This window comes from Schistocerca piceifrons, chromosome 2 (genome assembly GCF_021461385.2).
Source record: "Schistocerca piceifrons isolate TAMUIC-IGC-003096 chromosome 2, iqSchPice1.1, whole genome shotgun sequence".
Lineage (NCBI taxonomy): Eukaryota > Metazoa > Arthropoda > Insecta > Orthoptera > Acrididae > Schistocerca > Schistocerca piceifrons.
This window is the reverse complement of record NC_060139.1, coordinates 795,678,904-795,702,666: the sequence shown is the minus strand read 5'-3', so window position 1 is coordinate 795,702,666 and position 23,763 is coordinate 795,678,904. Positions and strand designations below refer to the sequence as shown.

Here is a 23,763-nt window from a genome sequence, read left to right as displayed (position 1 = left end):
GTTTTATTGTTTGGTAGAAATTGCCTCCCTTCTGTAACCTCCTATTAATTTCGTTAGTTATTCTTCCATCCCTAGATCTTTCACTCCCTAAATAAGTGAAACTTTCTGCCACTTTGAGGGGTTCTCCAACAAGGCAATATTTCCGTTGATTCCTTTCTCCCTTCCAAATACCATTACTTCACTCTTATCTTTATTTATTTTTAATCCATACCTTTTCATTATTTCCTTCCACGCATCAAGCTGTAACTGTACATCTACCTCTTTGCCCCCCTATTACCATATCATCTGCAAAAATCATCTTTTTGTCTTTTTCTTTCACTATATCTTTAACTGCCCTATTCATTCCCTCCATCACAACATTAAAAAGCACAGGAGATAGAATACTTTCTTGCTTAACTCCTTGTCTTATTTTGAAGTATTCAGAGTTCCCCAATGGTGTTCTAATTCAACAATTGTGGCCTCTGTACATTGTCTTTATAACATTAATGTATCCATCTTCTATATCTATCTTCTTCAGTTCTTCCCAGAGTCTTTTCCTGTCAACTGAGTCATATGCCTTTTCTATGTCTATAAAAACCATTATCACCCTTTTGTTATATTCCCAACTTTTTTCCATCAGTTGACGGATAGAAAATATCAGGTCGATCGTGCTCCTTCCTTTCTTAAACCCGTGCTGTTCTTCACTCAGCTCCTTTTCTATCTTTTCACTTATTTGATTTAGTAAAATTCTTTCAAAAATCTTGACTGTATGACTCATGAGGGTTATTCCTCTGTAGTTTTTACAAAGTCTTTTATTGCCTTTCTTGAAGATAGGAACAATGTCTCCTGTTCTCCAGTCATCAGGTATTTTACTATTTCTCCACACGCTTGATAGTACTCTATACAGCCACCACATTCCCACTGGACCTGCTGCTCTTATCATGTCCACCGATACTTCATCAGGTCCTGGGGCTTTCTCCCCGTTCATCTTCTTCACAGCTTTTTCCATTTCTTCCCGTGTAATTTGTCCTAATTCTGCTTCCCAACTTCTCTCAATTTCTTCATTATTTGTTGTTTCCTCATGTACCTGCTCCTCAGCATTTAACAGCTTCTTAAAATGTTCTTTCCAGAGATCTTTTATATTCCCTGGATCTTCAATAATGGTACCGTCCTCTGTTTCCATCTTTACTGGTACTTCAGAAGCCTTCCTTTTATTTTTCATCATTTTATAGAACATTTTCTTATTGCTCTTCACATCTTCTTCAAGTTTTTTTGTAAACTCTTCCCATGCCTTTTTCCTTGCTGTTTCCACTATTTCTTTGCACTTCTTCTTTTCCTCTATATATCTTTTATGGTCTTCATCATTTTTAGTTTTCCACCATTTTCTCCATGCTCCATTTTTTTTTCTAACTGCTTGGATTGTGGTATCATCCCACATCATATCTTGTATCACTTCATTTCTATTTTTAGATTGTGTTTGCTCAATGCTCTCAAAATTCACTTACATGTCACTACCTGATGGTGTTGCAGTTCTCCAGCACTAGAGTGGAGAGAGATCAGATTGTTATATGTCTGAATATGTGCATAAGTATTGCCCAGTCAGTGATTAGTTCAAATGGTTCAAATGGCTCTGAGCACTATGGGACTTAACTTCTAAGGTCATCAGCCCCCTAGAACGTAGAACTACTTAAACCTAACTAACCTAAGGACATCACACACATCCATGCCCTAGTCAGGATTCGAACCTGCGACCGTAGCGGCCGCACGGTTCCAGACTGTAGCGCCTTTAACCGCTTGGCCACCACGGCCGGCTAGTGATTAGTTCCATGAAATATGGTGTTAGTAATGGATTCTAAATGTATAAATAGTGCTTGCATCATACACATTTATTATGGCCACACTGTAAATTCCAAAATGAGATTTTGGCTCATGAACCTGAGGGTTAGCCAGTGGAGTTTTCGTCTCAGGAAGAATTGCCACACCCTGTAGCTTCAGATTCTTCATCAGAAGTTGATGTTACACTACATGATGATTTACTGATACTGATGAGGAAGTAACGTACATTCATATGTTTATTTTATGATTGTTCATCTATGTGTTACATGGACACACTTTTCAACTGTAACAATTACGTCTGTATGTTGGAGCAACCTTACGTGAACAAGGGAAGAAATGTCACATGTGATTATTTTTTTGGCTCCTTGGCTGTCTGTGAAACCTCGAAAGCAAGTGCTACAGGTAATGTGAGCACCATAAATTGATCTCACAGGGAAATACCAGTCTCAGTAAAGAAGGAAAGAGATGAGTTAAATAACACAGGGTTGCTGAAGAAGACTGGTATGACAGAGACTTATTACAGGGAAAGAGAAGCAAGAATGTCCTGATTTTCAGCTCTATGCATCCTTATGTGAAAACTGAGGATGGTTTGAAAAAGAAGCCAGACACAGATACATTTTATAACTGCTCTAAATATGGAGTGGACATGCTTGACCAAATGGCTTGCAAATACGCAGTCAAAGCACCATGCAGACACTGGCCTGTTCACACAGTTTATAACAGGCTGGATTTGGCTCAGATAAATGTCTGGGTATCGTACAATGCTATTAAACACGCAAAAGTTGAAATGCAGGGACTTCATACTGCAATAAATGCACCTCTATAGACTATTATTTGCGCTCACTATGTGATGCTAGCCAGTAAAGGCACACAGCAAATGTATCTAAGTTTTCTTAATGATTATTGATAATCTGAGAAAAGATACTTTAATTTTGTTGATAATATAACAAAATATCCAGCATCTCAAAGAATAGATTTGTTAGTGGTCACTGACACAGGATAATAAAATGAAAAGGTACCTTGGTCATAAGTGATGCAGCCACAGTTCTAGGTATGACCAAATACAGCAGTTCTAGTGTTAATTGTATAACTTAACTGAGTTTTGTAGTGTAGGGTCAACATTTAACTTCCTGTCATGTAGAAAATGAAAGTACTAATGCGTAATATTTTTAAATTTTAAAAAGTTTATTTCACTTCATTCAACCATTTTACTTGCATATTAAACTAAGTTCCTTGTGTTTTAGTGACTTTTACTGACCTGAAAGAAGCTACATTAATCCCATCCTGGAAATCTTGTTTGCTTGGTTTGAAGAACCTTGGTCCATTGCGATTGCTGCCAAAGAATGCACAACCACCAATGCATCCGCACTTTCCCATGGATCTTGTTGATGTATCACCAGACCACAAGAACCACAATCTCTTGGTAGATTCATCATGGACTCTCAAATACCTGAAAAAAGTGGCCATAATATAACTTGTGGATTTGAATAATATTAAAAAATCTCCAATTTACAAGGTAAAAATTATTGGATATCTGCAAACCGGTCAATGCTAATGCCACAACAGCAAAACCTAATGAAGAATATTACAGTTTAAATTGGTCAATATATGAGAATTTATAGCAGCAATGCAAAAGATAAAAACACTAGACTGACAGTGAATGGTGCAGATTTTTAAGTCGAATCCTGTAAGGTTAACACACTTTTTTCACTACACTGGACTTATGTTAATGTGCAATGTGTAGTAACTCTATTAAATCAATATTTCATTCATTTCAATCTATCTGTGTATCAGGCTGAGAAATTTTCTCCTTGCCTCCATGCCTCCAAATAACATATCACTGTTGATGGCTAAATCTCTTCTGCTAGAGACATACAGGATGCTATCCTCATGTTTTGTTTTAAATTTTCAGTGTTAGGAAAAAATATGAGACAATTTTTAAAAGGTTTCAAATAATATCACATATAAGGTCCAGAATGTCACATGCAAGTTCATCCAAGGACACTTAATAGTGACCATTCCTCCATTGTTCCGTACCTATGTTTGGTCTTATTTGTTTCACCTTTACAGAGAACATTCACTTGAGAGAAACTCTTGCATTAGTTCTGATTATCACGGGAAAAGGAATTGATCTGATGTAACACAACATGATAAACGCAAGTGTTCCAAATCTGGAACAATCTGGGTTGCTAGTTTCTGGCAGAATGCTTCTTCAGAACTGCAGCACCCCCTCACCACACACACTCAAAACCACTGTATGGCTACATTGATCCAGTTGACTATTCCATAGTGGCACTAAAGTTCGACTGCAATGAGGTGTTGTGTCAGGTGGAATGGCTGTGGAGAGAAGTAAGGGTTGATGAAGGATGGCTGACAGTTGGGAAGAAATGGCAGTAGGTGCATGAGATAGGAATGTGACAATGGTGAGCTCCTTCTGGCTGCAGGTAGGGGGGGGGGGGGGGGGTATGTGCAGCACCCAATGACGTGGATTGGATGGGGACATCCAACACAAGAAGTGGGGAAACATGGAGAGGAGGGTGTGAGTGCAGGATGATGGGAGTATAACAGTATTTACTGGGTGAGTGCACAGGTCAGGTCTTGCATATGGATCTTCCGCAAGGGAATAACCTATGTGGCAAGGTATTGAGAGTGTGGGTGGTGTAAGGATGGACTGCATCCAAAAGCTTTGCAAAATGGTAGGATTGTGGGAATGCATGGATGTGGCACAAGAAATCCACTCACAGACTAAGTTTGGGGTTCGGAGGTTAATGCACATCTGTGAAACCTTTAATAGGACCATCAGCATGCTAGACACAGGATTCTCTGCATCAACCATGGCTCATGCACACTCCCATTCCCTACTTCCACTTCCCCTTTCCCTTCCCCTTACACAACCCCAAATCCCAATAAAGCTGCAGCACCAGCACAATGTAGTCAGTCAGGTCATTGTAGCTGTGCAGATGTATGTGTATTCAATTAGCTCTGGAGAGGGATTCATCCAAACACTAGCAACTTCATCAGTTTTGTTTGCATGTCTGATGATGATGATGGATACATGTGGGATGCTCAACAAAAAGATCATCATCACCCATATGAAGCATCAGCACGCCTATTTGCTTTGGATGAGGGGATGGAGTGATGGTGTGGTGGTGGTGCTGATTGGGGGTGGGCAGTCAGGGGCAACTTACATCTAAATCTACATCTACATATGTACTCTGCAAGACACCATATGGTGGCGGTGTTAGGCTGTCCCCAAAGGCAGAGTTGTTTTGCTGAACGAAAATCCACCTATAGATTATAAACGTATACAGGGTGAACAGTATTTAAACCAACAAACTCTGGGAGGTTGCAGGGGACATCAAAACAAATATTTTTCCCTAATGTCATTTTTTCCTTATGAGGAGTATTTAAACTGGTAGAGGAAGATTTATCTGCCAGCAAATTAATTAAACCAACAAACACTTTTCCATTTTTTTGTGACCAAGAGACAACACATTAACACAACCCAATTTCAATTACAGTAGATTTTCAGAAATGCCTCTATTGACACATAAACAAAGGTTAAACTGTCGGATCATGTTCTGTCTGACACGGGCAAAAACCCCAGGAGTATCCTGAATTGTTCCTGCTGCTGCTACTATGCGGGCAACCAGATCCCCTTCTGATGGAGCAGGAGTTGCCTAAACAAGGATGCGCATCCCTCCCCACACAAAAAAGTCCAGAGGGGACATATCTGGGGATCGAGTAGGCCATGATACAGGACCACCTCTGCCAATCCACCTTTCTGGGTACCGTTGGTCCAGGAATCGACGCACACGACGACTGAATCATGCCGGCAGCCCATCATGTTGGAACCACATGTGTTGTCTTGTAGCGAGCGGGACGTCTTCCAGCAACTTCCTCTAATTGCAGCGTTCTTGCTGTGCAATGGCGTCACTATTCAGGTAATCTGCTAAATGACCCGGTCTCACGCAGACGTTGGTACACAGCAGCAAAGGTCGTATGATGTGAGATACGGCGATTAGGATATTGTTGTTGATAAACCCGCTGCACAGCTCATCCGTTGTGGTGTGCTAAGTAGTACTCACCAACCCTATCACTGTACTCACTCGAGGTGTATCGATCCATTAGTAAACAGAGACAATGCACTACTACACTGGTGGACAGCAGTTGCCTACAACTGAAGAGCGCAATATGCCCTATAACAACTGTAATACAGCCTCTAACAACTGAAGAGCGTAATATGACCTCCACTGGTTTAAATAATCCCCATACGAAAAAAATGACATTAGGGAAAAATATTTGTTTTGATGTCCCCTACAACCTCCCAGAGTTTGTCGGTTTAAATACTTTTCACCCTGTATAAAAAAAAACACAGTTACGATGCACTAAACTATGACAATGAAAAGTGATTAATAAAAATGCCAAACTATCTGTGCTAGTCATCCACTCAGGTCATGATAATCACCCCTCTCCTCCCAGCATTTTAGGGTTGAGGCCTGGCAGTTCACAATATTTTACGACCTGTGTTACACTGGTGACTGTGTCAGCGAGAATGGTGGGCACATCTCCAGCCAAACTGAGGGTTGCCCGTATGTCAATACATAAAACACACATAATCAAATATGCTGAATCAAAAGTGGCATACCACAAACTTTACAGAGATGGATCCTCCCACCAGAGGAGGATATCTTGTGTTAGTGGCCAGTGTCCTGATCACAGTCTCGCGAGTAGCACTCCGTTCCCTTGGTGTGTTTGGCATAAAGTCCGCCAGACCTGCATAGTCGATTTGAGCAATTGCATTTTGTTGTTTGTCACTTCCAATCATTTGGTTTTCCACTGATGTACAATTCTTCTGTCAGATGGCCTACAAGGGAATGACACATTGACTCACATCACCATCCCAACAAGGTTCTTTGGCCGCTTTGTCGGCTGTGTCATTTCCCTTTATCCTGAGCACCTCCTTGCAAAAGACCACCTCCTAGGCTCAGTATTGGATCCACTGTAAGGTGTCATGGATGGTCTGAATATGGGTCTATTGACAATTTAGTTATGTAATGAGCTGTTATGGTTGCTCCTTCCATTATTTACAGTCCACCAAGTACTTTCCATTATCAATGTTATGATGGAAAAAGGTATATCCAATAATTTGTGCTGCATTAATTGCGCACTAAACTCTTGATTTCATGTCATGTAGATGTTGTCAATGTAACTGATGATTTTAAGAGCTCCAACATCAACTGCTCTGCCAGTTCATGAACCCGAATCAACACTACCCATGTTCATGAGACCAATCTCTCTATTGTGCACAGAATGCAATAGCCAAATGCACTACAGATGTAGAGCAACAGTATGTGAGTTGGTCAGCTGATTTACTACCGTTGCTTTGTAAGGTTTCGGTCTGAGTTTGTGCACAGCTCTGTGAGCAGATACTAATGACACGCCAGGCTGAAGTCATAAACGGTGCAATGATTTTCTCAGACTTCTTTCTAAGGCCACTCTTCACTAGTCTAGTTCATCTAACATCAATACACCATCTTCCACAGTCCCTCGGACTGGAATGAATGTGGCAATTGATGTCTGCCATCCTAGTATCGGTTTCTGAGCAAAACCAGCCGTAGTGCTTGTCTCTTCCATGAAACAATCACTATATTACTAACTGTTACTGCATTAGCATACTGCAAATCAGCAGGCACCCTACAGAAGAACTTGAAGTATCCATTCGAAAACCCTAATGGCTTAAACGCCAATTCCATTGAAACTTCCTGGCAGATTAAAACTGTGTGCCCGACCGAGACTCGAACTCAGCACCTTTGCCTTTCGCGGGCAAGTGCTCTACCATCTGAGCTACTGAAGTACGACTCACGCCCAGTACTCACAGCTTTACTTCTGCCAGTATCTCGTCTCCTACCTTCCAAACCTTACAGAAGCTCTTCTGCGAACCTTGCAGAACTAGCACTCCTGAAAGAAAGGATACTGCGGAGACATGGCTTAGCCACAGCCTTTCCAGAATGAGATTTTCACTCTGCAGCGGAGTGTGCACTGATATGAAACTTCCTGGCAGATTAAAACTGTGTGCCTGACCGAGACTCGAACTCGGGACCTTTGCCTTTCGCGGGCAAGTGCTCTACCATCTGAGCAAGTATCTCATCTCCTACCTTCCAAACTTTACAGAAGCTCTCCTGCGAACCTTGCAGAACTAGCACTCCTGAAAGAAAGGATACTGCGGAGACATGGCTTAGCTACACTTTTCTAGAATTCTCCCAATAGAATGAAGTCGATCTTTTGACTTTTGTAGATCCCGTCTTGAAGGAGGGTGTTCACGGATGTGGAACGAGTGAGTTATACTAAAAATAAATTATGACTAGTGCTAATCAGTTCATACTGATAATTATGGGAATTATTTAGAATGTACTTAAGTGTGTGGTATGTGTGTGTGTGTGTGTGTGTGTGTGTGTGTGTGTGTGTGTGTGTGTGAGAGAGAGAGAGAGAGAGAGAGAGAGAGAGAGAGAGAGAGAGAATCAGCTTCTGCTCCTCATCTATTACTCAGTTGCTGTTTAATGCAAACATAAAAGGTTTGATTATGCTGCTCACTAGCATAGCCTGGTTGTGATGAAACAAGCCCACTGAGTCTTACTGGTCCATTTAACCTCTGCCATTCGTGCTTGTTACAATCCGTGCCAGGTGGTGATATCAAACTGCTTTGTGTTTCGCACCATGACCATCGTAACATACCCGTAACATGAGCTATGAATGGCTGCTTCAAGGTCTTTACAGCAGTGCTATATTCGACTCTGCTAGCACTCTGCTAACTATGTGGAGATGCAGGGCAATAACTTCTGGGGCAAGCAGTGATGCGCAGCTTAAATGTAACGAGGTATGATATGCCAGCAACTAGGTTCCAGCAGCGAGGCTGCAGCATAAACGTACCCTAAGATTAAATGGAGTAAAATTCCATTATGGACCTTAAATAGGAATGCATAGCCTTTATGGAAATAATTTTTATTTCTAGTAGTATGGTTGTGAATTGCACAGTTCATCGTAATTTCATTCTTGTTATTAAACTCAAATACCATAAGGGAATATTTGTATTGGCTTGTAAATGTAAGAATCCCTGAAGAGATTTTTGCAAGATTTTTGAGTAACTGCTTTACACAATAATTTTACTGCACATATCTGTGGAATACATGATGATTTTTTTCTGTCATGTACAAACTCTAGGGATTGATTGATGAGAGGATATGAACAAAAAAAGACTAATGAACTTGTGTCTGGAAATGCATGGTTTCCATGCTAGAGACCATTTATCCAATCATACATTGTTACAGACACTGCAATCTAATATGCACTGTTCCATCCAACCACAATTACAGTACATGGTGAAAATGGTTTCCATGTGCCTCAGCACCTGCGTGTATGCACCGTAGAATGTTCTGTCTCACACATTCACATTGGGCAGGCTGCATCCGAACTGTGTCAAAGGCTGTGTGAATATGCTGCTCCGGTGTCTCCACATTTGGAATGGGCTCTGCATACATGATACTTTTGAGATGGCCCCATCAACAAGAATTACACAGGTTGAGATCTGGTGAGCGAACAGGCCATGCAACTGAACCCCCTTGTCCGATCAATTGACCAGGGAAAACATAATTGAGATGCGTCCAGATGTTAATGGCTAAGTGGGCTGGAGCACCATCATGTAGCAGCCACACAACCCTTTGAATCATCAGTGGCACTCCTTCCAGCAGGGGAGTCAAATTCATCTACAATAAACACAGATAGTTCTGACCTGTTAAGTGACATGGAAGGAAGACTGATCCCAAGATATGGTCGCCAGTTATCCTGGCCAACACATTCTGGCCGCACTGATGCTGATGATTTGTTGTCACCATACCATGGGGGCTCTGCTACTATCCGGCAGATGGCTTATAAAACTTGAAGATACCACTCTGCATAAAGGTGGCCTCATCTGTGAATAGAATGGATGAAACAAATTCCAGAATTGTGGTTGCTTGGTAAAGAAACCAGTGACAGGACTGCTCCTGACATGGAAAGTCTGTCGCTAGTACGCTCTGCAAATTCTGTAAGTGATAAGGGTAGTAAAAATTATCATGGAGAATGTTCCACATTGTTGTCTGGCTTACTCTGTACTAATGGGCGAGCTGCTTGCTACTGACACGGCGATTGCCTTCCACAGTTTTAATCAAATTTCCGTGCAAGTCTGGTGTCTGAACATTTTGGTTACATTCTTCATGATTTCCTGCTTCCTGAAACAACCCTATATCAGACAAATGGTGAAACACTGTTGCAAACATTGAATGCTGTGGTTGTTGTCAGTGGGATAGGTCCCCTGATACAACCTTGCTGCCTACCCCGCCTGTTGTCATTTGCCTCTCCGTAAGTAAACACTATGTTGGCAAGCTCTTGATTCGAATATGGAAGCATTGCTTACAACACAGTATCACATCTACTACAAGGTGAGTCAGCAAGAGACGTGAATCAGATACAACATTACCAATTACTATGGCAGGAGAGGGCACTAGGGATGACATTTGAGGAAGAGTACCATCCTCTAGGAGGAAACCATGCATACTTTAATTGTGATTGCATGGTACGGTGCATATTAGACCGTAGTCTCTGTAATGAAGTATGACTGAAGAAATGGTCTCTGGCATGGAAACCATGCATTTCATTGGATCTTTTTTGTTCTAATCCTCTCATTGATCACTCCCTGGAGTTTGTACACGGTGGAAAAAAAAGTCACCCTGTATGTTAACTACATTGCCCCAAAAGATTACACCGTAGGAGACTATTGAATGAAAGTATGTTAGCAATACCAGCTGCACGTCAACACAGAGAGATTTCTAAGTGCAAAGCAGACTGAGCTGGGTTTTGCTTAATGTTATTTATGTGTTGGTGCCTTATGAGTTTATTATCCATCTGGATGCCTAGAAATGTCATGAATCAGGAATGGTTGAGGCACCAAACTGTGTCATACATCATATTTGCGATACATCATATTTAATGTCTCCCCATTCTTAAAATAGACTTATTCCTGCTATATCATTTGTTAATGTGACATTTGTTTATCTGTTAAAATATGGCTATTATCATTGCAAGTAAAAAGCCTATAGTGCCCTACCAATGCAATTTCTGTAATAGAATTTAAGATCTACATAATGTAAGGGCTTGACAGTTATCACAGAAAATGCGAGCTGGATAATTTTTCTTGTTTATGTGAACTGAGTTTGCAAGGTCATATATTACTTTTTCTGTAGAGAAGTTTGTGGAAGTCAAAATGAACTGCTGTTAAAAGGTTTTTCAGAAAGAGGATAATAGACCGCATACTCAAAACTTGGGAAGGAGGTAGATACGATGGGCATTCAGTAAGTAATGCAACACTTTATTTTCTGAATGCAGGTTGATTTTATTCAGGATTCCAGTACACCATATTATTCCCCACTCTTTTAACTGCAAAACCCTATTTTTCAATGTTATCTCCAATCAATGCGACGTCCGTATGTACCTTACTTGGAAGGCCTGTATGCAGACATTGGTCAAATTGGAGCCAACATCTTGATGCGTCAATAACCTCCCCCTAATCTCTGTACTGCTTCCCACAGAGAGCGCCTTCATTGGGCCAAACATGTAAGTTGGAAGATGTGGGATTGAGACTTTACTGTGGGTGAGGACAAACAGTCCAATGAAATTTTGTGAATTCCTCTCGGAGTGCAGACTTGTGCAAGGCCTTGCATTCTCATGGAGAAAGAGTTCATTTTCAGTTTTTTGATCAGTTCTTCAATTTCCTGAGGGTAGCACAGTACACTTCAGAGTTGAGCAGTGCACACTGAGGGATCACATCTAACAAAATAATCTGTTCAGAGTCCCAGAAGACTATTACATGACTTTGCCGGCTGAGGGTGTGGCCATGCTGTAATACCCACCCACCTCTCCAAGAGTCGGAACTCCCGCACCCTTTAGAAGATATAGATGCTTCAGTAGCTGACTTTTTTTTTTTTTTTTTTTTTTTTTTTTTTTTTTTTTTTTTGATAAGGATGTTTACTAAGCATGGTAATATACAATAACATCTCCTTGTACATCAATTATTCCTTCCAATGTACCAGTCAACTTAGTCCAAACATTTAATCTCTCATTTGCATTGATCTTCCTCCTGTTCCTAGTATATAAAGAGAATGGCTTATCAGTTGTTACAAAACAAGTACCATAACTCTTGTTAGGAAGTGCACCAATAGTAAATGTACAGAAAGCTATAATATCTCTCTCAAGTCCTCCTAAAGGTGTCTCACCTTTAGGGTTGTAGTGGGGATATTCCACAGTGTCCCACAACAGATTCTGCATTTGTGCTACCAAAATTGACCGAAAAAAAGTGTTGCATTGCTTATTGAATGCTCCTTGTAAGTCGATAATTAGACGTCTGTTACCTGTCTTCATTTTTATAAGCAGGTTTTACAACCATATACTTCAGTCTTCCAGGAAATACACATTGACTCAGCAAAATTGATTACAAATGTTACTCTGGGGCGGTGCTACCAGATCAACACAAGATTTTAGTACTTTGGTTGAATTTCATCATAGCCAAGAGAACTACTACTTTTCACTGTCTTTTTATGATCTCTTTTACAGTTGAGTGGTAGAACTGGTGTGTCCGTGTGAGGTATGCAATACCTTTCAGTCTAAATCTAATTGATCCATTAGCTATAGACAGTTTTTCTCCCTGCGTTTTCTATTACAGTTAAGAAGGATCCATTTAATTTTGTGGCCTATGATTGGAATTAATATGTTTTTTTCTCACTGCTTTTGTCATCATGGAGTTCAATATTTTCCTTACATAACTTATTCATTGAGTGCATAATAGTGATGCAAATTAATTTTTATTTTTCCCACATTTTTTTTGTGCAAAGTATTTGATGTATGCTTTTTTTATGATATGGTGAAGAATTTTGCAACATCGCTTGTAGTGCATCTGTCAGCCTGGTTTGGACCTGTGATACATAAAGCTCTCTCTTCTGGTTACAAGACAATTGGATCATTATTGTTAGTCAGTCTTTCTCTAGGCTTTCACCGTTATTGATCCTAACCTGTAGTGAAGGACAACAGGATTCATTTTTTAGAAAAAAAAATTAAATTGCTCTTCTACTGTGTTTCCTTGGTAAACTTCTTACCATTGTTCAACACTTAAATTGTCTGTGAACATTGTAATTGTGCCAGCTAAACCTGATTGATGGGGATGCTTTAAAACTGCCATTTGACACCTAGTTTCTTTCTGTTTAAGTCTTATTGGTAACCTCTATAATTACGTTATGAACTTCGGAATGTTTGATGTTTGTGGAGCATATACACTCTCAGAAATGCTAACCCTGTATGTTTCCAACTACTGAAGACAGCATTCAAAAGGCTATTCAGTGCACTACTTATTTATGTCTCTGACCTTGGACTTTACTGCACTTTTTGTGTCTGTAGTCATTCCCCTTTCCATGCAATGCACATACAGTAATGTGATACTGACTTATATCCATTTAAGTAAATTGTTCATTTTTTGTGATTTCTGAATGATGTCTGTTATGCATAATGTATGTACAGAAATACTTCAGAGTTTTCAATTTTTGCTAGTGATCTTAGTCATCTTAGTTTTGATGGAAAAGTTTTAATGTATTATGATTATTGCCCTCTGCACTGTCTAAGCTGCCACTTGTTGTTTCTACACTGACTTACCACTGTGTCAGTACTTATTTGGCAGTCTGCCCATTGAAAACACGCCCACACGTAAAGTACTGGCATGGTAGCTTGACTAGGATATGGGTTTGTGTTGGTTCAAATGGCTCCGAGCACTATGGGACTTAACATCTGAGGTCATCAGTCCCCTAGAACTTAGAACTACTTAAACCTAACTACCCTAAGGACATCACACACATCCATGCCCGAGGCAGGATTCGAACCTGCGACCGTAGCAGTCGCGCGGTTCCGGACTGCGCGCCTAGAACCGCTAGACCACCGCGGCCAGCGTGGGTTTGTGTTGTTTGGAGTCCTTTCCTAATCTGATGGGACTGGTTGCCTCGCTGTTTGGTTACCTCCCCCAAACCTATCAAACAACTGTGTTGAAACAATATAAGGGCTATTGAATTTTGTTTAGTAGCCCTTTCCATGACCAAATTTACTTGATGATCAAAGTAACAGAAGCAGCCTGCATTATGGTGCTTTTGTCTCACTTTAGCTTGTACTTGAATTGAATTGAATTGAATTTTATTTGATCCTGTAAGATTACATTGTGTACAGTAAATGTATGTGCAATACAGGACATGTCAAAGTATTAACATTCATTATCACTTATTTTTCTACACCTTTAGCTTACATTTTTACATCATTAATAATGAATAACAATATATACAAATTTAATGGCATAAGTATTCTGCAACACTGTGAAACTCTTTTTCAATGAGATAGTCATTAAGTTTCTTTGGAAAGTCATTGTCAAGTACACTATCTTGCAGGTTTTTAGGCAGACTTCCTAGTAGTCTGATACCAGAGTACTGGGGTCCTTTTTCTAGCATTGCCAGTCGATGGTGTATGCTCCGTACTTCATTCTTCCTTCTTGTATTGTGGGTGTGTGCACTAGCATTTGTGATTCAGTCTTCACTACCTTTTGTGATGTACATTATTGTTTTGTTTATAAACAGCGATGAAGAAGTTAAGATACCTAACTCCTTTAAACAGTTTCTACACGTTTCAGAGGTCTTTCTTCTTAAAATGGTCCTAATTTTTTTTTTGTGTGTGTGTGTGTGTGTGTGTGTGTGTGTGTGTGTGTGTGTGTGTGTGTGTGTGTGTGTGTGTAATGTGAACACTCGTTTTGTCTCTTGTTTGTTTGAGTTTCCCCACACACTCACTCCGTGCTGTAAGTATGGTTCGAAAAGTCCATGATACACTGTACACAGAAGGTTCTTGTCTGAATACTGTGATAGCTGCATCATTAAGAATGTGACAGAGCTCAGTTTCTTACAGACATTATTAATATGTTTTTTTCCATTTCAGTTCATTATCCACTAGAATACCTAAGAATCTAGCAGATTCTACTTCTTCCAGCCTTGTTCCATCAATTTCTAAATCCATGTCTACAGCCTTCTCCTTGTTTTTAAGCACTGCATACATAGTCTTTTTTGGATTTATAACCAGTTCATTTTCCAACAACCATTGAGCTGTGACATTTGCTGATATGTATTCTCTTCTCTCAAGTTGTTCCATATTTTGGTCACTATTTAGTATTGTCATGTCATCAGCATACAATATTTTCTTTTCTTCCTCCTCAACACCTATATCATTAACAAACACATTAAATAACAATGGCCCCATTACTGAACCGTGCGGCACTCCATATTTGATGGGTTTGGTTTCTGATTGGTATGAGTTTCATAATGATACACACTGCTTGCGGTTGCACAAGTATGATTTTATCCATTCACCTGGTTGCCCTCGAATGCCATAGTTGCCTAATTTTTGTATCAGCATTTCATGGTCATTGGCGTCAAATGCTTTTGAAAGATCCAGAAATAATGCAGAGACAACCTTTTTCTCATCTAAGGACTGTAAACTGTATTCTGTTAGACTGGCAATTGATGATTCTGTAGATTTACCCTTTCTGAAACCATGTTGTGAGGGTATGAGAATGTTATGTTTGTCCAAATAATTAACTAATCTGGTATACATAAGCATTTCTATGATTTTCGAGAAACCTGATATCAGTGAAACTGGTCTGTAGTTGTTGGGGTCATCCTTATACCCTTTCTTGTACACTGGCACCACCTTCATTATCTTCAGTTTTTCTGGAAAAATTGCATCTCTGACAGAACAGTTTGCTATCTTCAGCAGTGGTGTTATTATCTGCTCACTTACCAGCTTTATTACATGATTTTATATTTCATCATCACCAGCTGATTTTATGGACTTCAGTTTCTGTATAGTTTTCCGCAATTCATCTTCCGCGACTGGTCTTAAGAACATAATACTGCATGATCTTTTTGTTACCTTAATACCCTTCTGTTTTTTACTATTTCTTTCCAATTTTAAGTTTTTTACTACACTGATACAGTTATTATTCAGTCTGTTAGCTATTTCCATACCATCTGTGACCACTGTGTTGTGTACTTTAATTGACCTAATAACTCTCAGACGAAATTAATGCAAGAAAATGACTTTATCGTCTGTATAATGGGTTCAAACGATGTGGCAAAAAATGAAGCAGAGGTTTGCGTGAAAATGCTACAGAATTTTTTACAAGCTAATAAATGCAGAAACACAGTAGTTGCCACATTTCCTCATAGGCATGATCTGATTTATAGTTCGTGTGTAAACAAAGAAATTCGGAAAACAAACATTAAAATAAGGAAACTGTGTTCTCAATACACTAAGTGCGATGTACTGGATATAAGCAAGCTGTATGGAAATCTGCACACGAAGCATGGAATGCATTTGAACTATGAAGGGAAAAGATTTGTTTGTGATCGCGTTAGTGAAATAATCAAAGAAAGACTTGTAAGGGATAGAACAATTTATCAGCTTCCTGAACATCCTTCCAACAGCAAGGAAAACAAAATAAACAAGAAAGAAGAACGTAAATACAACACTGCTGACGTTCCTAATTCAAACTAGAGGTATGTGATGCTGTAAATAGGATTCCCAATTACCAAATTGTGAATACGCCTGAACTAAAAATTTATCACCATAATGTGCAATCCCTGCGTAATAAGATCGATGAAATTAACATTCTATTAACACATGAACTTAATGATATCTCAGTGTTATGCATTTCTGAGCACTGGCTTAACCCAGAATTAATCCAGAATACGAAGAAAAAAAAACAAATTTGTCTTGGCTGCTTACTACTGCAGGAAAAACAGCAAGCAGGGTGGGGTAGCAATTTACACAAAGGATAATATAGATTTTATTACACTACCTGACTTAACTAGGGCAAATGTTGAAAAGGATTATGAAATTGCAGCTATAAAAATTACTCAGTTCAACCTGGTTATTGCTACAGTTTACCGATCACCGTCCGGGTCTTTTGAACTTTTCTTAAACAAAATGGAGTCATTGCTAAATAAAGTAAATAAAATGGATTGTGAACTGATAATCTGTGGTGACTTCAATATTGACTTCCTCACGAATAGTGGAAATAGGGAGACCATTTTGAACCTTGCAACATCCTACAATTTAAAGGCTGAAGTAAAAGCAGCTACCCGAGTATCAGAAACTTGTCAAACAGCTCTTGATCAGTTTCTAGTAAAGAAGAGTTTACACAACACCTCACTAAAAATTTTCAATGCAGGTTTTAGTGATCATCTTGCTCAAATATTAAGCATAAAAGTACAAGGCAGTATTATTAACAACATGTCTTTTAGAGCAGCATATCGAAGCTATAATCAGCATAATGTGAACTACTTCAACAACTTATTACAGAAAGAAAAATGGCTAGGAGTGTACAAAATGAACGATATAAATGAAAAATTCAACACTTTCATTGATACATTAACCCATTTCTTTGAACTTGCATTCCCGCTGAAAACATTAACCATACGGGGAAACTCTAGAACAAACAGCTGGATCACAAAGGGAATAAGGGTTTCATGCCAGAAGAAAAGACTACTTCATGAAATATGTAACTCAAAAAATTCCTCACCTGTAGTACGCGCATACTATAAAAAATACTCCAAAATATTAAGAAAAGTAATAAAAGCAGCAAAAATAATGCATAATGATGAAATCATTTATAATTCAGCTAATAAATCAAAGGCTATGTGGAGTGTTATAAAAAAAGAATGTGGAGAATACAGACAACCTTGGAAAAATATAACACTATCACATAAAAATAAAAAAGTAACAAACCCCTTAGAAGTAGCCAACACATTTAACAACTTTTTCACAAGTGTTGCTGAAAATATGTTACAATCAAACTTTAAGAGCACCCAGGCAAATGAATATAAAATAAGTGCATGTAGAGGATCAATGTACATCGGTTCTGTTTCACAAGATGAAGTAGCTAAAGCAATAAAAGGACTAAAAAATTCCAAATCGGCAGGTATTGATGGTATACCTGCAACAATGTTAAAGAAGAGCGCATCAAACCTAATTGAAGTACTCACACATTTATGCGACTGCTCACTTCAGGCAGGCACTTTCCCTGATGTGTTAAAAACATCAAAAGTTATTCCTGCATATAAAAAAGGGGATAAAGACAATGTAAATAACTACAGACACATCACAATTTCCTCCTGCATCTCTAAAGTACTGGAAAAAGTTATGTATGAGAAACTTATGAAATTTATAAATAAAAACAGCATCCTATGTAATGAACAACATGGATTCAGAAATAAGAGGTCAACCAACGACAACTGCTGTCTATGAGTGCATCAATTCCATCCTAAACCTGATGGACAAAAAACAGGAAACAATAGGAGTCTTTATTGACTTGTCAAAAGCTTTTGACATGGTGGACCATAAAATTCTGCTATCAAAGCTAGAAAGATATGGTATTCGAGGTCTGTCCAACAAGTGGATCAGTTCCTTCCTGACAAATTGTATGCAGGCAGTGTGCATCAAGCACACAAATATTGAACTAAAAACTGTATCTAATCACTTATCTGACTATAAACAAATAAAATGTGGTGTACCCCAAGGATCCGTATTGGAACCCCTTCTATTTCTTCTGTACATAAATGATCTAAGCTTAAATATTGATGCACACAAATCAATCATATTTGCAGATGACACCACGATTCTACTAAAAGGAGACGATGATGAACAGTTACAGCAGACAGTAAACACGGTCACAAAACAACTTAGCAGCTGGGCACAGAGTAATCAGCTTGTAATAAACAGTAAGAAAACCGTTGCTCTAAAATTCCACAATGTTCCTAACAAGGACATGTTTATCCCATCAGTCTCTATCAATGACGAACCAGTTGGTAACAGTACTGAAACCAAATTCTTAGGACTTTGGCTGCAGAGTAACATCAGATGGAATAAGCATATTGAATATCTCAATGCAGAACTGAGCAAAACATGTTGTCTTCTTTGTTCATTAAAATCATGCTGTAGTGAGAAAATAGTATTGAATGCATATCATGCGTACTTTCATTCTCATCTTAGATATGGGGTCACCTTCTGGGGAAACTCTAAAATAGCTAACAGCACTTTTAAACTACAAAAAAGGGCCATTAGAATCTTGTTTGGGTGCAAGCCTAGAGACTCTTGTAAACCCCCGTTTAAGAAATCTGGTATTCCCCCATTACCGTGTGTATACATTATGGAAACCCTTTCGTTCTTTAAATTAAATGTAATAGGCAAGGACCAGAGACTACATAAAAACTGTGATATACATGAGCACTTTACCAGACAAAACAGAAACTTACATATGACTCAAATCAGCACAGCACTGTGCCAAAAAGGTCCTTTTCACATGGGAGTTAAGCTTTATAACAAACTTCCTGAAAACACAAAAGCTATCACTGAGGTCAATACTTTCAGCCTGTATATTTATAACTTGACTTGTCCAATGTCTTATGCATAAGCTGCTATGTAGACAACAGGACCAATAAAATACAATCTACAACAAGCCTTCTTCTTGGCTTAGCCCAGGCTGTGGCTAAGCCATGTTTCCGCAGTATCCTTTCTTTCAGGAGTGTTAGTTCTGCAAGGTTCGCAGGAGAGCTTCTGTAAAGTTTGGAAGGTAGGAGACAAGATACTGGCAGAAGTACAGCTGTGAGTACCGGGCGTGAGTCGTGCTTCGGTAGCTCAGATGGTAGAGCACTTGCCCGTGAAAGGCAAAGGTCCCGAGTTCGAGTCTCGGTCGGGCACACAGTTTTAATCTGCCAGGAAATTTCATATCAGCGCACACTCCGCCGCAGAGTGAAAATCTCATTCTGGAAACATCCCCCAGGCTGTGGCTAAGCCATGTCTCCGCAGTATCCTTTCTTTCAGGAGTGCTAGTTCTGCAAGATTCGCAGGAGAGCTTCTGTAAAGTTTGGAAGGTAGGAGACGAGATACTGGCAGAAGTAAAGATGTGAGTACCAGGCGTGAGTTGTACTTCAGTAACTCAGATGGTAGAGCACTTGCCCGCGAAAGGCAAAGGTCCCGAGTTTGAGTCTCGGTCGGGCACACAGTTTTAATCTGCCAGGAAGTTTCATATCAGCGCACACTCCGCTGCAGAGTGAAAATCTCATTCTGGCCAATTCCATTGCTTGTGTCTAACATTTGACCATGACATACTTTTGAATCAGTCGTACACTCACAGAACAAAGTTTTGACAGTGCAGCAGTAATAAGTGATCCTGTCAATGGAACTTAGCAAGATGGCACCGATAGAAAAGTGTAGTGACACTTCTCTCTCATTAAAAAGGCAAAAAATGAACAGTTCTTCATGTAGAGAATGTGAAAAGCGTGTGATGAAGGGTATTCTGTGTATCAAATGCAACTACTGGTTACACAAAAAGTGTGTGAAAGTAAATCTAAAATTTGTCAGTGATGATTTTCCGTGGACATGTCATGGTTGTTTACATGACGAAACGGCCGATCTTGTAAGTGCAGTTGATAGAAAAAACGAATTTATAAAGTTACAACAAAGTGACATTGAGGCATTAAAAACCGAACTTTCGACCATCAAGATAGAAAACGATACATTATTACAAGAAAAGAAGTCCTGTGTGTGTGAAAGCCATCAAATGGAAAAGCAAGAAGATCGCAAAAATACGAGTGACTGATCGGACTTTAAAAACAACAACATTTCAAGTGTTTTCGTTGATGTCTCGGTAAACTCAGTAAGCCAAAAACCGGAAGATAAATATGAATGGAAGGTGGTGACATACAGCAAAAAGAAAAACAAGGTGACAGATACGCAACAAAAGGAAAATAACTTCTTAATAATTGGCGATTCGCTGCTGAAGAATATCGCTGTCCCCAATTGCAAGAGCGATGTACGACCTAAAATTAGAACAACAACAACTCGGTAAACATTTAAAAATATGGTAAATGCAAGATAAGATACTACAGAACCATATTCTGAAACCAGACATAATTATAAAAGGGTGTTTATACATGTTGGAACGAATTCGTTAAGGAGCAGCAGTGAGGAAGAAATGGCAAACGAAACAAGAAACATGATTCGTTCTGCAAGAAGTATGTATGCAGGATCTCGGCTGACACTTAGCGGAAGCATAAACAGAATGTCGGTGAGGGAAAAATATATCGCCAAAATAAACTGTGCTCTTAAAGAACAATGTGATCATCTTGGGGCAATTTTTATAGACCCAAACATATTCCTACGTGAAAACTCACTAGCGAAAAATGGCTAGCATTTAAATAGACTGGGGTCTGTAACATTCAGCAGAATGTCTGCAAAATCATTAGAAGCAAGGGAAACTAATATGGCCTGAAGCGGGTGAAAAATCATACACTCTAGCTGGAAAAGAAAAATATAATCACCATATAAAAGAAGACGATACTAAAGAATTTGCCTCAGAATACAGCTCACAATATGTAAACCGACAAAAGAAAAATTACATAAAAGTACTTTATCAAAATATTCAATACTTTGGTAACAAAAAATTAGAAGCAGAAGTACTTCTGAGTGAAGTAAGACCAGACATATTGTGCATAAGTGAACACAGACTAACTGAAAGTAGAATACGTAATGTTGCAATAGAGGACTACAAACTAGCTAGTTACTTCTGCAGATCTAAACATAAGGGTGGTGGCATTTGTATACATATTAAAACAGGTACTCTACTACAGAATATAAACAATGAAGTTGCTCCATTGCCCATAGCTAGAGAACAAGACTTTGAAGAAGTTACTGGTATAGTCACAGAGGATTTTAGAGTCTTTTGTGTGTACAGGTCACCATGTGGCAATATTAGCATCTTTCTAAAAAAAAATGCTGGCTTATTGAGAATGAATATGAAGAGAAATCTTATTATATGTGGAGACTTCAACATTGACATGGGAAAAGACACAAAAATAAGACAGGATTTTGAAGAATTGTTAATACAGCATAACATGAAAGTAACAATAACTGCACCAAGAAGAGTGACTTCACAAAGTGAGACAGTTATTGACAACATAATTACTAATATATGTAACTATGAGTAACATGCAGCTCATACAGAAATATCTGATCATCATGGACAACTAATCAGCTTTCGCAGAAGTAATGACACAGTATCAGAACCAAAACAAACAACCAAAGAAATTAGGATCATCAGTGAACAAAATATCAACATCTTTAGAACAATGTTAAGTAAGGAAACCTGGAATGAAACCCTACAGGCCCAGAGTATAAATGAAAAATATGGTGCATTTATTTTAACAATTAAGTACCATTTTAATGTAGCATTTCTCAAAGTAAAGAGACAAGAAAGGCAGCAAGACCAAACACAGTGAACTACCAGTGAAATACTAGAACAGCTAAGGAAGCTTTAGGATCTGAGACGGATGGGCAAAGCTGAAAACTATAAAACGTTAAAAAAGAAGCATAGAAAAACAATAAGAGAAGCCAAAGCAAGAGCAATTAACACCACCATAACGAACTTAAAAAAAACCGGCAAAGGCAGCTTGGATGCAATCAATGCTGAAAAAAAGAAAAAGATGGTCAAACAAAGAAGAAGGCTTGTTGTAGATTGTATTTTATTGGTCCTGTTGTCTACATAGCAGCTTATGCATAAGACATTGGACAAGTCAAGTTATAAATATACAGGCTGAAAGTAATTTCAAGGCATACATATTTAAGCTTACAATAATACACTTTACACGTAAGTATTTATATAACACATTTCATAAATTTAAATATTCTTCAATGGAGTAAAAGCAGTGATGCTGTAAATATGACTTTAGAGATTTTCCAAATGTATTGACCTCAGTGATAGCTTTTGTGTTTTCAGGAAGTTTGTTATAAAGCTTAACTCCCATGTGAAAAGGACCTTTTTGGCACAGTGCTGTGCTGATTTGAGTCATATGTAAGTTTCTGTTTTGTCTGGTAAAGTGCTCATGTATATCACAGTTTTTATGTAGTCTCTGGTCCTTGCCTATTACATTTAATTTAAAGAACGAAAGGGTTTCCATAATGTATACACACGGTAATGGGGGAATACCAGATTTCTTAAACGGGGGTTTACAAGAGTCTCTAGGCTTGCACCCAAACAAGATTCTAATGGCCCTTTTTTGTAGTTTAAAAGTGCTGTTAGCTATTTTAGAGTTTCCCCAGAAGGTGACCCCATATCTAAGATGAGAATGAAAGTACGCATGATATGCATTCAATACTATTTTCTCACTACAGCATGATTTTAATGAACAAAGAAGACAACATGTTTTGCTCAGTTCTGCATTGAGATATTCAATATGCTTATTCCATCTGATGTTACTCTGCAGCCAAAGTCCTAAGAATTTGGTTTCAGTACTGTTACCAACTGGTTCGCCATTGATAGAGACTGATGGGATAAACATGTCCTTGTTAGGAACATTGTGGAATTTTAGAGCAACGGTTTTCTTACTGTTTATTACAAGCTGATTACTCTGTGCCCAGCTGCTAAGTTGTTTTGTGACCGTGTTTACTGTCTGCTGTAACTGTTCATCATCGTCTCCTTTTAGTAGAATCGTGGTGTCATCTGCAAATATGATTGATTTGTGTGCATCAATATTTAAGCTTAGATCATTTATGTACAGAAGAAATAGAAGGGGTTCCAATACGGATCCTTGGGGTACACCACATTTTATTTGTTTATAGTCAGATAAGTGATTAGATACAGTTTTTAGTTCAATATTTGTGTGCTTGATGCACACTGCCTGCATACAATTTGTCAGGAAGGAACTGATCCACTTGTTGGACAGACCTCGAATACCATATCTTTCTAGCTTTGATAGCAGAATTTTATGGTCCACCATGTCAAAA

At 38.8% G+C, this 23,763-nt stretch overlaps 1 protein-coding gene across 1 annotated transcript in view; it reads right to left on the bottom strand.

Moving 5' to 3' along the window:
* LOC124777437 (transmembrane protein KIAA1109 homolog) overlaps positions 1 to 23,763 on the bottom strand; it is a 527,366-nt gene that overhangs the window by 361,925 nt on the left and 141,678 nt on the right. Inside the window, exon 25 of the mRNA XM_047252842.1 lies at positions 3,074 to 3,265. Within this exon, the coding sequence (XP_047108798.1) occupies positions 3,074 to 3,265 (192 nt within the window). The remainder of the gene's footprint in view (positions 1 to 3,073; positions 3,266 to 23,763) is intronic.